Here is a 15,881-nt window from a genome sequence, read left to right on the forward strand (position 1 = left end):
CACTGGCGAGTGGAGATGAGGAAAAAGGAGATTTACAAAACTCAGAGTCAATTAAATCGTTTGAAATGATTAATTTAGTCAAACCTGCTGATCAAAATAGTGTTCAGCAAAACAACAAAGATGTTCAGTGACTTTATTAACCGACTGCGAGTGTTTTCCTGAAAACTAATACTATAGATCATATAGTGAAAGTCTATAACTAATAGTACGAGTATGTTTATATTGTAATATTATTATACATTTCCAGAGCTACTCAAATCTACTCAGGTGGTTTTATCTGAGTTCCTCAGCAGTGCACTGAATAGTGAACTAGAGAGCTGATTGAGACGCAGATTGAGTGTGTATTTCTCTTATATCTGTTCATTGTTCTCATTTTAAACAGGACGAAGTGTCCAAACACTGAGGGAAACTGCTGAAGCGACTGATGTCCACACTGTTATAAAGATGGCGTTTATTAAAGTGGAGAGTGAAGACCTGAAGATTGAAGACACATTCACAGTCAAAATGGAAGATCCTCAGGAACAAACAGGTAAGATGAACTTTTGATTAATTGTCTGCTTTTACAATTTACAATTGTCTGCTCTGGATAATTCTTTTAATTGTTTTGCAACTTGAAAATGTTCATATCTCTATGAAATGTTTGACCTCGAGAAGTGTCGATCTTAATACGTTTTGTAAAGGAGATAAACTGGAGTTAAAGTGACAGTTCACCAAAAAAGAAAATTCTGTCATCGTTTACTGGTTTCAAACCTTGTTTGAAACATAAAAGAAGATATTTTGAATAACGCTGAACACCCGTAACCATTGATATCCATTGTAAATAGCAGGAAAAAACAACAACAACAACAACTACTACTACTATCCGCATGTTAAATTTGACGTCACGCGAAGCAACTTCCGGGTCCAATCGCTCTGTCAAACTGTATGTGGAGACTCAACAAATGGTAATACTAAACATTTACATTTGCTGTTATACTTTTAAAAATCACAATCGCGTGCCTCATCCATATCCATGCCCGATGGACAGAAAGCGATAAAATTTTTTTATAAATTGTAAAAATATTGGTGTCTGTGATGAACCAGAGACTGTCGTGTACACCATGATTTTATATAAAATTCACTTTAATGTGTGATATGGCTAAAAATGGTCATAAATGAGTTTTTTTTTTAAATTTATTTTATTTAAATGAGTAGCGGCTTGGACCCACAAACAGTATGCCATACGTCACAACTTAAAGGTTCAAGAAACCCTGGAGTACTAAAAATTTATTTGAGATTGTAATATATTTGTGTGTGGTGCATCAGTTAAGACAACGTTAGCACCTGTCAGGTTTTAATTGTGGGGAAAACTGGATAATTTTGAGCTTTTGTCAGCTAATTTCATCTTCCGGATTCAAGATAATTTTTGGGGCGGGATCAAAATCAGTGACATAGCGCGAATCTGCTAGTGGAGTGATGATGCGTCGGATTCTCATTATTATTCGTGAGTTTTCTTATCCTATGAAAAGACTCCACTTCTTAATTATTCATAAGACCGCCTGCTTTCCGAAGGCTAAGCAGACCTGCCAAGCTGTGAGACCCAATGACTGGGTGAGACACGGGTAGGCATGGGCCGGTATAAGATTCTGACGATATGATAACCTTGGATAAAAATATCATGGTATTGTTAGAACTGCTCTAAAATATTATTTTTTAAATGTCTGGGTAAAAAACAACCCCCCCCCCCCTTTGAAAACAATATATTCTATTTTCTGAAACATTTATAGAAGTTTGGAGCAGTAAAAATAAGGCTGAATAATCCAAATGAATAATTAACTTCTGCTGTCTTCGTTAGTTTCAGAAACACTGATTTCTTTACGATTTAAAACGACATCTTTAGATATCTTTCCTGCTGGAGATACTGCTGTCCTGAAAAAACAACAAAAAAAGTCAATAAAAAATCTTACACATACCTCAGGAACGGTATTACAGAAAATTTTGGCGGTTTTAAAACCTTGACTTCTCCAAACCGCGGTATACCTTGAAAACGGTTATTGTCCCATGCCTAGACACGGGTCGTATGTGTTTATTTCTATGATCCACAGGGATTGTTGCATGTTTTTCCCTGTGATGCTATCCAGGCCGATACAGCAAAGCTGTCGGTTTGCAGCTAGCATTTTCGTCGGGAGAGCAGTACGAGAATTGGAGAATGGCGGAGACAGGGCAGTAGACTGCGTTGCTGTCCACTGTGTTTGCATGCAGACCCGGAGATTGAGGAGGAGAGAAGTCCTCCTCATTTATAGTGTTCATATAAACACGATTATCTTTATAATGATAGAACAAATTGTGGTTATGTGTATATGAAATTACGAATAACATATGAAGTGTTCAGATGCAAAAACCTCTAAATGCCGTCTGAAATCTCCATCGAAAACGAACTCCTTTGTTTATATTGAGATATTCTAGTTTAAAGACCACCAAAAAGACTTTTTCTTTGCCATAAAAGTGGTATTACTGAAATTACGCACAGGAGCCTGATAAAAATGCTCATTTTAGAGGAAAATTTCAGATGGCATTTAGAGGTTTTTGCGTCTGAACTCTTCATATGTAGCAGGACATTAAATTACTGTTCATTTCTTTGCATTTTAACTCTGTAAACTATAAAAATCATAGCTCTTCTCGTGGTTTGCGTCTCATTTTGTGAGCCAACAGACAGTTCGCTCCACTCTTTTTCACTGTCGGCCACGCCCAGGCCTGGATTAAGAATTCAGAGGCCCCTGGGCACAATAGCCGCGTTTCCACTGTCGCGCCTAAAGCGAGCGAGCCAAGGCCAGTCGCGTTTCCACTATCACTTCCGGGGCGTAATCGGGCCAAACCGGGGCTTCCTTGGGGCCAGCGTCCGGCCTTTTTCGGCCCGCCGAATACCTTGGGCCAAGGAGGGCCAACTGGGGCTTCGGGGCGGGGTTACGTACAAAGGCGGAGTTTTCCTGTCAGGTAAAGAGGAGACAAGATGCTTTCTTCCCTTACATTTGTTTTGCTATCGCGCTAGCCTTGCAGCCAAAATCTGTGTTCGAAGTAAATGCCGCCGAACTCGAATGTCCTTATCCAGGGATCGCTGTCTGGCCTTACACCAACAGACCACAAACAGTAAAAAAGCAATCGCTTCGGTGTTCTCCATCTTCCAGCTCTCGTAGTGATGCCAGGTTGTGTTTGTGGTTATAATTTGAGTTTTTTGTTCCCGCTGAAGTGGGCGGGTTGTGTGACGGGTTGTGTGACGTTTGATTCGGGGGACGTTCTGGGGGCGGTGTTTGCGTGACGCGCTGCGAGTAACTTGCCCGACAGTGGAAACGCGACATGATTTCGGCCTCATTTCTCAACCTCCCGGGCTATTGGCCCGGCCTGGCCCGATTAAAGCCCTGGCTTGCACTGGCCCGATAGTGGAAATGCGGCTATTGTCTTGTAGGCCCCTTACCTAGCCGCACCCCTATAGTTGAATTAAAAAATAAGATTAATATAGTATTTGCTTAATAAAACTAATCTATAATGTATTGCCCACATTTTTTAAATAAATGAAACTTCTACAAACTTATAATGCATATTATTTGGATTACGCCTCTCCAGTTCAGTTCTATGAATCCGAGTCCTCCATAATACACACACTTATGAATGATTCCTACTTGTCTTCCTCGTGATGAAGAGTAGGCAAAGTCTGATATGTAGTGGGGGAAAAGAAGAACGTGTTCACCAGACGCTGGATTCGACCCGGGTTCATGATCGATCACAAGCTACGCCACTCATGCTGCTGTTTGCCGCTCTCTTTAGTTATGTTGTCTCTGTCAGTTGAACGGTGATGGGCGGGAATCGCTCAACTAGCTCATTCCAACGAGGTGCGCTATTTGCACTTAGCCTAAATAGACTATAAAATTGGCATTTTTTTGCACCCTCGCAGGCGCCCCAAGTGCGTAAGGGCTCCTGTGCCCATAAGGCCCATTGGTTAATCCGGACCTGGCCACGCCCACTCCTTCCTCTGCTCACAGCGCTGCTCCACGCCCATCTCAGAGCATTTTTTTTTATTTCTGAGGTAGACTTGAACTGAAAAGGGGGGGTTTCAGGGCCCTTTAACAAGCGATTTGAACCATTTCTGATTTGTTGTGTGATGTCAAGACTGGTTCTTTGGGAATGGCTCCTAAATTCTTTCACTGCTGTGAGCTTTTCTGTCTAACTTTTAGGGGTGTGAAGCTATACTGGTCTCGGTTCGGTTACGATTATCATGCCATCGATTCGGTTCAATTCGATATCACGGTGCATTGACGATGCTTTCCATACATAATTTTTTTTTTTCTTCACACCTTAAGAACTTTATTTTAATAAAATCTATAAATTTATATTTATATATTATTTGTAATGCAATTTTTGTCCTTTAATACAAGCAACCAGATATATGAACTGTACCTTTAATTTGACCTGCTCAAAGAAAACAGTCTTTGAATGTATCAAACAAAACTCCAATTCATACAGAGAACAACATGAGCATTTATAGCAGATAAACTAATGTAAATACTATCCCGCTTGCTTTTTGAGTGCCGTCAAGCGAGGTCATATGCTGTGTTCACACCAGACGCGGAAGAAGCATTAAGCGCGAGTGATTTACATGTTAAGCCAATGCAAACGTGCGAATAGACACCCTGCAGTGCGAATGACGCGAATTGCAACAATGGCGTGGCGCGAAGCGAATTGAGCGTTTGGCGCGAATCGCTAGAGTTCGAAAATCTGAACTTAAGCGGACATTCGCGCCACGTTAACCAATCAGGAGCTTGCTCTTGCGGGGGCGTAATTGTGACGTAGCGCATGTTGTTGGTGTCCCGGGGGAAATTTCTTCAGCCAACACCGACAACAGCTCATCAAACTGGGCTGGGCTCAGTCAGAAGCACAGCTGAAAGTCTCCGTCATCCAGGTTAAGTTTCTGGAGGAGTTTATGAGCTCACAGGGCTGATGCACCTCTGAAAGGATCTAGTGGACTCAGACACGGCTCCAAATGTATCGACGCTGTTTTTCAGTCTTAATAAAGCACATTAACACAGCTATTTTCTCAATAAAATCCATGTTAGCCATTTAGCAACGAAGCTACAGTCACTGGGCAGACAGAAACCCTGCCCATGATGCGAATCCGCGTCTGTTCTGAAGTGAATTTGACGCGCGAATTAAGCGAGTAAACTCAAATGTTCACGCTTCTATTTACGCGCGAATAGTGCGATTTATCCGCGCGTTCCGCATCTGGTGTGAACACAGCATTATACCCCTATGGTCATTGTTCTCAGCCGCTCAACAGAAAGGGCTGCGATTGGCTTTAGAAATGAAAGCGCTGTTCACCAATAAGAGACACGGGAAGAACAGCCGCGGTTACAGTCTGTATCCGCATAATACGTGGTTATCACAGGTAATCCATAATAGACACCGTGGAGAAAACTCGCACCTCAGGTACGCTCGTGTCTGGATCCACAAGTATCGCTTTAACAGCCAAGAGGAGAGGAAAAGTTACCTCACAAACATGCCAGCGGGTCAAATGTCCAAAGTGAGAGAAAGAGAGACAGTTTTGGCTCGTGTGCTGTGCCTTCTTTAGGGTTGATGAAAGACTGTCCGGCAAACTCACAAGCAGTTGAATTGTGCATGAATATATCTACCTTTTAAGTAGTAGGAGCATTTTATTTACCCGCCCTCGCCTCCTTCGCCATAGTAATCTACTGCGACATCGCGCATAGGAGATAAATGATGTCAATATGTAATAACCGGTTATGATTATTACTGAACCGATATCGAATTGTCACCATCTGCATCGTGGTGCACCGAAGAAACACTTAATTTTGACACCCCTACTAACTTTAGTGACTGGCACATCTGAACTGACTGTATTTGTTGTCAGAGTGTGTACTAAAGAGTGCACGAACTGAACCGTGAAGGTTCAGGATGAATAGATGTACCCCTAATGGCTAATTTCCACTGTGTTTCATGACAACACATTATCTTTAATAAACCAGTTATCCTGTGTCAGGTAATAGTGGGTTCGGTAACTATTAGTCTTGTGTGTCTTAAATAATGAGTTTTATGATGTCTATCACATGTTGCTTTCTGTGCCTGAGTTTAGCTCGTCTTATTTTTCTCTGTAGAGCTGATGGTGCTGAAAGAAGAGACTGAAGAACTGAATGAAACAGAAGAGAAAGGTCAGTTTGAGAAACACCAAGATTTAAAGACTGATGACAAATCTAAGACAGAAAGGACTTCACCTCGTAAAAAAGCTCAGGATACCAAATTTAATGGTAATTTTACCTGCGGTTAGCGTGAAAAGAGTTTTACTCAAAAGTACAACTTTAGAATTGAGACACTGTAGAGAATCAAAAATCAAAACTTGACGTCCACTTAAGAGTTCACGACAGAAAGAGGCCGTACACATGTACTGAATGTGGAAAGACTGCATGTAAATATACATGTGCACAATCTAAACAAGAGTTTACTTTTAGCACATGTTTGTGTTATTGAGAGCACACAAGATGACTGCACTTATAGTAAGTGTAATATAAATGGGCATCTTTTCATAAAATAATTAATAATTATTCATAATTAAAATAAATGATCAGAAAGTGAAAACGCCATGACACCAGTCTCTACTGGTGATGAATGTATTATCTGCACCAGGGGTGCTGGACCCTGTTTGTGGAGCACTAGATTTCTGCAGAGTTCAGCTCCAACCCTGATCAAACACAATTAAACCAACTAAAGCCGCGGTCACACCAGAGTTTGAGCTTGAGGTGCTGAGAGAAGGGGTGAGATTAAACCAGATGATTAGACATTAAAACCAATTGGTCCATACTTTACATTTCTGTCCAGAGAGGTCATGGTTTGATCATTGATTAGCTTCATGCGGCCATGTGATGCGATTTCGCAGGTCAGAGTTCACCAAGCTTGAACTTTCCAACTCAACAACTTGCAAAACTTGTTGCACGACCTTGCGCCTTTAGGAAGGCCGATAAACAGCATAGATTTGTTCGGTGCCTTGTCTGAGTCCACTAGATCATTTCAGAGGTGCACCCAGCTCTGTGAGTTCATCAACTCCTCCAGAAACTATACCTGGATGATGGAAGCTTACAGCGGTGCTTCTGACTAAGCCAAGCCCAGTTTGATGAGCTGTTGTCCACTGTCAGCAAAAGGATTTCCTCTCGGGACACCAACAACTGGCAGAATCTTATAATCACATGAGAAAGAAAATCCCCTACATGAACAAGTTTCTAATTGGTTAAAATGGCACGAATTTCCTCTTAAGTTCAGATTTTCCAACTTGGCTCAATTCGCACCACTTCATTCGCGCAAATAGTGCCGCATCTTTGCATTGACTTAACATGTAAATCACTTGCGCTCGACGCTTCATCTGCATCTGGTGTGAAGGCACCATAAGTCCTTGATTAGCTTGCTCAGGTGTGTTTGATTGGGGATGGCACTAAACTCTGCTGAATACCACTACTGTCCCAGGAACAGGTTTGGTGACCCCTGTTATACAATAAAACGTGAAGTATCTTAAGTTTATGTTAACCACAAACCTTTTTTAAGAAATTGAACTGAAATTCCACTCATATAACCCATTGACTTTGGAATGATGAAACCGGTATTGGTAAAATGCTAACTTGCTTCCAGGTTTTTGCAAAGAAATTGATGTCCTAGTTCCTCCACTCTATTCCATGACAAACAAAACCAAGTTCATGCATGATTCCACACATGGTAGATGGCTTCTGCGAGAGGGAAACAGATCTGCATTTGAGGAAGCTTCGCAAGCTGCGCATCACATCACATCACATGTGCTTCAATCTGCTACCTCAGTTCTCTCTGATAATGTTATAACTAATGCAGGGAAGAACTGTGCTGGTCTGTCCAATAGTTGTAACCAGTTATTGGGCTCACCTCTTTCAGCATCTTAGTACTTACAAGATCTTACATGGTGTTGTTGTTAGTTTTTCACATGTTCCTTAATGCTTTAAATCTGAGTTAACTTGTTGTATATTTCTCTTTAGAGCTGATGGTGCTGAAAGAAGAGACTCAAGAACTGAATGAAATGGAAGAGAAAGATCAGTTTGAGAAAAACCAAGACTTAATAGCCGATGAAATGGCAAAAAAGACTTCACCTCATAAAAGAGATCAGGAAACCAAATCTAATAGTAACTTTACCTGCAGTCAATGTGGAAAAAGTTTTACTCAAAAATACAAGCTTAGAGTTCACATTAGAGTTCACACTGGAGAGAAGCCTTTCTCGTGTGATCAGTGTGGAAAGAGATTCATTGAAAACACAAGACTTGTATCCCACATGAGTACTCATACCAGAGAGAAGCCTTACTCATGTCCCGAGTGCGGAAAGAGTTTCAAACAAAAGCAAAATCTTGCAATTCACATGAGAATTCACACTGGAGAGAAGCCTTTCTCATGTGATCAGTGTGACATGAGTTTCAATCAAACACAAAACCTTAAAGCCCACATGAACGTTCACAACAGGGATAGGCCGTATGTCTGCCAACAGTGTGGAAAGACATTCAGGCAAATACAAATCCTTGAAAATCACATCAAACTTCACACTGGAGAGAAGCCGTGTGTCTGCCCTCAGTGTGGAATGAGATTCGTTCATAAACAGAGACTTAAAAGGCACATGAAAGTTCACAATAAAGACAAACAGACAATAAAGCCTTTCCTTTGCCAGCAATGTGGAAAGAGTTTTGCCCAGAATGGTACCCTTAAAATCCACATGAGAGTTCACACTGGAGAGAGACCTTACACTTGCGCTCAATGCGGGAAGAGTTTTACACAGAAAAGCAAACTTGATTACCACATGAGGCTTCACACTGGAGAGAAACCTTTCCTCTGCCAACAGTGTGGAAAGAGTTTCAGTCAAAAGAAATGCCTTGAAGTCCACATGAGAGTTCACACTGGAGAGAGACCTTACACTTGCACTCAATGTGGAAAGAATTTTTCACAGAAAGGCAACCTTGATTACCACATGAGAACTCACACTGGAGAGAGACCTTACACTTGCACCGAATGCGGAAGGAGTTTTACACAGAAAGGCAACCTTGATTCTCACATGAGGACTCACTCTTTAGAGAAGCCGTTTGTATTTGGCCAGTAGGGTTCTGCGTCAAGGACTGGTTCCATTTTAGAACGGCATGGCAAATGACATTTGGCATTTGACAGCTGTATCTATCTGCCAAGACCTTTGGCCGGTTAAGATTTGCTCCCAAAATATAAAACTCAAATGATGATTACCCTCAGGGCCGTGCAGAGTGTTGGACTTTCCCCAAGTCCTACCCATGCTCAATAAGTCTGTCAGAGGTAGTAAATAATTTCAATCTTTTTATTATCAAGTGAATAAAGCTTCTTCAGAATTCTGGGCTTTAGAATAGCAGTCAATCAGGTGATCGGGCAGTCCGAAGCGCCGTACATACAAAATCACACATTTTTATAGACTTCTTGTCTCCACACTCTCAGAGCATTTCTCCAGCAAATAGCAGTCAAGGTGTCATCCATAGTGAGGTAGACCAGCTACACTTCAGGTTGTGTGCCTGCACAGAAACATCCGAAAAATAGGGGGGAGTGCATGTGCCCAAGGAACAAGTTTTAAGTGCACCTTGCCTCTGCACGAACCTGATTATCCTTCACCTATAAGAATGTGTTGCCAGGGGCGCCGCTAGGGAGGGATAAATTAGATCAATTCTGAGGGCCCGCGCATTTTGGAGGCCCTCAGAGATATTAGGGGCCCACGACCGCCCCACAAAACTTTCCCCCCTCTTCACTTTCGACCGCGATTATATATAGGTTTAGTAATATAATAAATCTTAATCAATAATTATCTGGCAGTTGCAATTTGCTGGAGAACTACACACTTGTCAGAGTAACGAACTACAACACCCAACATGCAACTCGCACACACTGGTTCCTGTTTCCCACTGATTATACTCGCACAGCTGGTAACTCATCACAGACTGGTTAGCTGAACTTTAAATTCCCCCCTCAGATAGACGTTGCAAAGTCTTGTTTTTCTAGTGAAGCAATTGAATAGCTATTTCCCTGTTTACCCTGCCTTGTCTTTTGATCTTGGCCAGATTTACCGTTCGTTGATTCTTTGCTGCCTGTTCTGACCATCTCCCTGTTTATAACAACACTCTTTGGATTACCCTCATGCTCCTGTTTGTTTCTGTTCTGACCTTTGCCTGTTTGACTAAGCTTAAAGTAAACTGCACATGGATCATCTCCGTTGTCCAGTGTTCTTCGTTACAGCTAGGTCATGGTTGAGGTCTCTTTCCAGTTAGTTATAGAGATCTAATAGATCATATTCCAGCAACTCTATGTACGCTATAAATAAAGCCAGGGCGCACATTTGATATCCTCTGCAATTCAATTCACCTCTGTTCTTGTGTCATTTATCAAGTGCTCTTTCTAGTGTTGTAGGATATATTTGATATATTTTCAGGGTGAAATGTCAAAGTATATTAGGCTACTCGATTCAACTGGACTTAATATTTTAAGGCCTTAAAACGATTTAATGTCTCAAAAGAGTTTGAATTGTTGACTGACTAGTAGTTTATTTATTTCGTGGAATAAAGAGTCGACTAAATGGAGGAATTACCAACCTACATCACATGGGTCCCCGGTTGCAAAAAGAGACCGGTTGCAGTAGCAAACATGTTGTGTTGTGCGGTACTTTTACTGTACACCACACTGCTTTAAATGCCAACCGCAGATGTCTTTAGCAAAAAGGGAGCTGAATGGAGTGAGGAACTAATTAAAAATGCTTGACTTACGGTGAATTAAACTGCGGACACTGAATGCTTAGACTGAAATGTAAAAATGTACGTTCACATACCCTGCCGTACAGGTGCAGTTCGCTGTCAGAATGGAGTTGCTTTGCTTGTTGATGATTACCCAGGCCTTGTATAGCTCCGTCTTCTTTCCTTGTCTTTGGCTAGGCAGAACCTCGTTTTAGCACTACAAAGTTTTGAATCTGGTAATCTTGGAGGACTATTTCTTGCACATGACCACACAGAACAACATTGTAGGCATCCAAAGACTTGTAGGCCTTTAACTTCTCTCTTGTAAAAACTCTTGGAGGTTCAATGAGATGGTTGTATCTTTGGGGCTGGATGCTTGGCCATTTCAGCTGATCCAATATCCATAGGGAGGGTGCTATCGCAAATGAACCTGTCAAATGAACGCCGCTCACTTTAACGTTAATTTTGCTGAATAACTGTGCTTATCAACTGTGACAAGCTGTTATAATACGCTGAAAGCATTATGTAAATAATATATATAATATGTAATCAATATAACTTATTTCTAAAACAACAACAAACTCTACCGCATCAGATGTCTTTCCCTTACTGTAAATGCTAACGCTCCCAGTTATTTCTGCAACCTCGCTGCACGCGCATCCTGAATGTTTACAAACTGGTAATTTGTCTATAACAGGAACATTTATATTCTGTGGACACAAGAGCACTCAACCGAGCTAGTGGCGCCATCTAGCGGCGGTGTGTGGATCTGTCCCCACGTTGAAGTGTACTGTATAAATCTGTTAAATATTACTTGGGTCACTATTAAACTGCTAAAAATTGAAACTGATGACACAAATACCTAAATTGTGTGGCCAATATCAAATATTTATGCAAAGAACATTATTATTTTTAGAAATATTGTTTCTATTATTTATTTAAAAACACAAATATATATTCATTCATTGATTTTCTTTTCGGCTTAGTCTCTTAATTAATCCGGGGTCACCACAGCGGAATGAACCGCCAACTTATCCAGCACATGTTTTACGCAGCGGATGCCCTTCCAGCTGCAACCCATCACTGGGTAACATCCATCCACACTCATAAGGGGGTCGCACACCAGCCAATTCTAAACAGAAGGTTTCTATCAGGGTACACACATCGGAGCCCGGCCACAACTCAGGACACCGTTCATATTTCTGCCGTGCCACAGAGCCCCATCTGAATGGTTTCATTTTAAATAACATACAAATGTGCGCGTCTGGTGTGCGATACTTCCAAATGTCATATGCGCGCCGTCTCGCGGCGTATCTGGTGTGCGACCTGCAGGGGTGGACTGGGACAGCATTTTTGACCGGGTAAAGTTATTGAAGGTCAGGTCAAAGTGAGGGGGGAGGGTGGAGCATGACGTTTATGAGAAGATTGGGGGGGGGCAGAATCACGGTGGCAGGCCAGATAAACCGTCAGGCAGGCCAGATAAACCATCAGGCAGGCCATCGGAAAATGTGCCGGTACTCCCTATGGCCAGTCCGCCCCTGGCGACCTGCTATGGTCAATTTTAGCTTACTCAATTCACCTATAACACATGTCTTTGGACTTGTGGGGGAAAACAGAGCACCCAGAGGAAACCCACGCGACCATGGGGAGAACATACAATCTCCACAAAAGTCTGTCATAGAACACAAATTAGCAACCCCCAGTGCTGGTCCTTGGTGTTTCTGTTACTAAATCAGACGGAGCTCAGAGATTTTCAACCTAATATCACAAAGGTAATGCATGTTTGAACTGAATTTGTGAACTTTATAATCAGAAAACCTTATTCGATGAAGAATTTTGTTCTAGAAGGACAAACATAGGCGCAAGCAGTCATTCTAACAATTGGGAGACTAGTTGTAGTTAAATGGTTAGATCAGAGCTAGTGCTATTGCCAGTTCAGAACAGACTAAGGGGTATTTTACCTTTAACTTTACTACTGTCTTTGTTTCTGACTGATAGACTTTTATAATCAGGGTGTTTAACAAATTATTATTTTAAAATTAATATAAGTTCGCTTATAAAATTTAAAGATGAAGAGTATTAACTGTTATGAAAGAAGGTAGCACATCTATGAACAATATGTCTTTATAGTCTAATGTAAAATTATTGAGATGAAAGAGCATTACCACTGAAATCAGTAAAGCCAGTATCAGTGTTTCTATTTTATCTTTTAGAGGATGTTTTGGGAGTAAACTAAAAACTTTAAAGTGAAAAAAAAGCATAATAATTAACTTTTTTATGCCCCAACGTATTTAACCATTTTAATGTCGTTTCCATTTGGATTTTATACATTTATGGTCACTTCTCTTAATATAACGCACTTTTATTTTACATGTGTATTTTTACATAAAACCTGGAAACTAGAAATTGATGTCTTTGAGAATCTGTGGTTTACCCCCTAAAAATAATCAGCAGTCTCGTTAATTGTAGTCATTCAATCTGTGAATTGTATTATAGTATGCAAGGCTTTTATTTTGGTGTATTTGCGTGACGTCACATGGCCGCGCGCCGGAGTTCGGTGCAACGAAAGGTTTGTGCTTTAACGGTTTAAATATCGGAACAAACAACCAGTCAAAGATTTAGTTTCTTTTATAAACGACGCCAAATTAAATATTCGTCAGGAAATCATGAATGTAACTCGTTATCTGACATAATCTTTAAAGACGTTAATCACAATTAATTTGCTCAAGCGCACAGGTGAGCAGCAGAACAGGCGCGTCTCATTTCTGTATCGCGACTCTGTTAGTAAACATGAATTCAGCCACTGGCGAGTGGAGATGAGGAAAAAGGAGATTTACAAAACTCAGAGTCATATAAATCGTTTAAAAATGATTAATTTAGTCAAACCTGCTGATCAAAATAGTGTTCAGCAAAACAACAAAGATGTTCAGTGACTTTATTAACCGACTGCGAGTGTTTTCCTGAAAACTAATACTATAGATCATATAGTGAAAGTCTATAACTAATAGTACGAGTATGTATATATTGTAATATTATACATTTCCAGAGCTACTCAATTAAATCTACTCAGGTGGTTTTATCTGACTCCCTAAGCAGTGCACTGAAAAGTGAACTAGAGAGCTGATTGAGACGCAGATTGAGTGTGTATTTCCCTTATTTCTGTTCATTGTTTTCATTTTAAACAGGACAAAGTGTCCAAACACTGAGGAAAACTCCTGCTGAAGCGACTGATGTCCACACTGTTATAAAGATGGCGTTTATTAAAGTGGAGAGTGAAGACCTGAAGATTGAAGACACATTCACAGTCAAACAAGAAGATCCTGAACAAACAGGTAAGATCAACTTTTGATTAAATGTCTGCTTTTACAGCAGGTCATTTCGAGTGTTTCCTTTTTAACTTGTCAAGTTTAACTGCAGTTTAGCACTTTCACTTTAATTCGGGAACATTTCATGCATTCCCCCCATGACAACTGCTGGAGGACTGTTGTTTTAATGGAATTTGATACCGCACGGCATATGGAGAAAGAAAACTTTTCACATTTCGTGATTGAGGTGTCTGTGGTCCTTCACCGACTCAGTAGCTACATAGAATAGTGTTATATAGCTGTTTGTGAATGGATTCTGGTGTAAAATGCGGCAAAAGGTCCTACATAACCGGAATAGTTTGATTGCAGTCTTCAATAATGCCACTAAAATGGACATACTTCACATGTCTTAATCCGATTTCTGTTTAGAACAGTTTAGGGCTGCAACTAACGATTATTTTAATAATCGATTAATCTGTCGATTTTTGTTTGTGTGTTTAATCGATAAAAAAACAACAACAAAAGCATTTAATTCCAACCCTTTATATAAAAAAAGCTCATCCCTGATCTGTTATAGTAATAATAATAATAAAAAACGAATTTCGTAGTTTTGTTGTCAATCCAAATATATAAAACTTCTTGAATCAAGATACACACTAGACAGATGAAATAGCAAGAGAAATTATGTCTTGTTTTCTGAAAAAAACAACTCAAAATTAAGTGGTTGTTCGCTTAAAACAAGCTAAATTACGTGCCAACGAGGTAAGAAAAATAATCTTAATGAGATATAATCTCAAGCAGAAGTTTTAAGCATCACTTAATTTTCTCATGCCGTTTTTCTCGTCTAGTCTGGATTTTAAGATTTTTTTAGATATTTAATTAGAACCTTCACCCTTAATGTTTCCATGGCGACGCGTCATGGTTGTCATGTAACACATTGCAGCCACAATAGGGTATATGTCGAACGTCACGTGTCCAAACCGGATCCCTGGGTAGAACACTACCGCCACATCGCTAGTTTATATGCGCCATCGGTTTGTTATTGACAGTAGTAAGTAGTGTTTTATACGTTATATAATAGGGTATATGTCGAACGTCACGTGACCAAACCGGATCCCTGAGTAGAACACTTCCGCTCCATCGCTAGTTTATATGCGCCATCGGTTTGTTATTGACAGTAGAGAGTAGTAAGTAGTGTTGTATACGTTATATAATATGGTATATGTCGAACATGACGTGTCCAATCCGGATCCCTGAGTAGAACACTTCCGCCCCATCGCTAGTTTATATGCGCCATTGGTTTGTTATTGACAGTAGTAAGTAGTGTTTTATACGTTATATAATAGGGTATATGTCGAACGTCACGTGTCCAAACCGGATCCCTGGGTAGAACACTTCCGCCCCATCGCTAGTTTATATGCACCATCGGTTTGTTATTGACAGTAGTAAGTAGTGTTTTATACGTTATATAATAGGGTATATGTCGAACGTCACGTGTCCAAACCGTATCCCTGGATAGAACACTTCCGCCACATCGCTAGTTTATATGCGCCATCGTTTTGTTATTGACAGTAGTAAGTAGTGTTTTATACGTTATATAATAGGGTATATGTCGAACGTCACGTGTCCAAACCGTATCCCTGGATAGAACACTTCCGCCCCATCGCTAGTTTATATGCGCCATCGGTTTGTTATTGACAGTAGTAAGTAGTGTTTTATACGTTATATAATAGGGTATATGTCGAACGTCACGTGTCCAAACCGTATCCCTGGATAGAACACTTCCGCCACATCGCTA

At 40.6% G+C, this 15,881-nt stretch overlaps 2 protein-coding genes across 4 annotated transcripts in view; both read left to right on the top strand.

Moving 5' to 3' along the window:
- Nucleotides 1-15,881, top strand: part of LOC130222779 (gastrula zinc finger protein XlCGF8.2DB-like) — a 31,863-nt gene that overhangs the window by 250 nt on the left and 15,732 nt on the right. Inside the window, exons 1-2 of one of the 3 annotated variants that reach the window (XM_056455324.1) lie at nt 13,320-13,347; nt 13,964-14,110. In XM_056455324.1, coding sequence (XP_056311299.1) covers nt 14,029-14,110 — 82 coding nt within the window. In that variant the 5' untranslated portion in view covers nt 13,320-13,347; nt 13,964-14,028. Of the gene's footprint in view, nt 1-13,319; nt 13,348-13,383; nt 13,515-13,963; nt 14,111-15,881 lie in introns of those variants that run through there. The other 2 variants (XM_056455326.1, XM_056455325.1) reach the window with 2 other exon arrangements.
- Nucleotides 287-10,606, top strand: LOC130222773 (gastrula zinc finger protein XlCGF26.1-like). The gene is made up of 3 exons (XM_056455312.1): nt 287-529; nt 6,144-6,197; nt 8,037-10,606. Exons 1-3 carry the CDS (start codon nt 445-447, stop codon nt 9,137-9,139), a joined length of 1,242 nt encoding a protein of 413 aa, XP_056311287.1. The 5' UTR covers nt 287-444; the 3' UTR covers nt 9,140-10,606.

Source organism: Danio aesculapii, chromosome 4, assembly GCF_903798145.1.
Source record: "Danio aesculapii chromosome 4, fDanAes4.1, whole genome shotgun sequence".
NCBI lineage: Eukaryota > Metazoa > Chordata > Actinopteri > Cypriniformes > Danionidae > Danio > Danio aesculapii.

Excerpts from the sequence above, each read along its gene's own strand:
- LOC130222773 (XM_056455312.1), top strand. The coding sequence starts at position 445 with ATGGCGTTTATTAAAGTGGAGAGTGAAGACCTGAAGATTGAAGACACA. Across the intron at positions 530-6,143 it reads AGATCCTCAGGAACAAACAG|AGCTGATGGTGCTGAAAGAA; the intron begins GTAAGATGAACT and ends TTTTCTCTGTAG. Across the intron at positions 6,198-8,036 it reads GAATGAAACAGAAGAGAAAG|AGCTGATGGTGCTGAAAGAA; the intron begins GTCAGTTTGAGA and ends ATTTCTCTTTAG.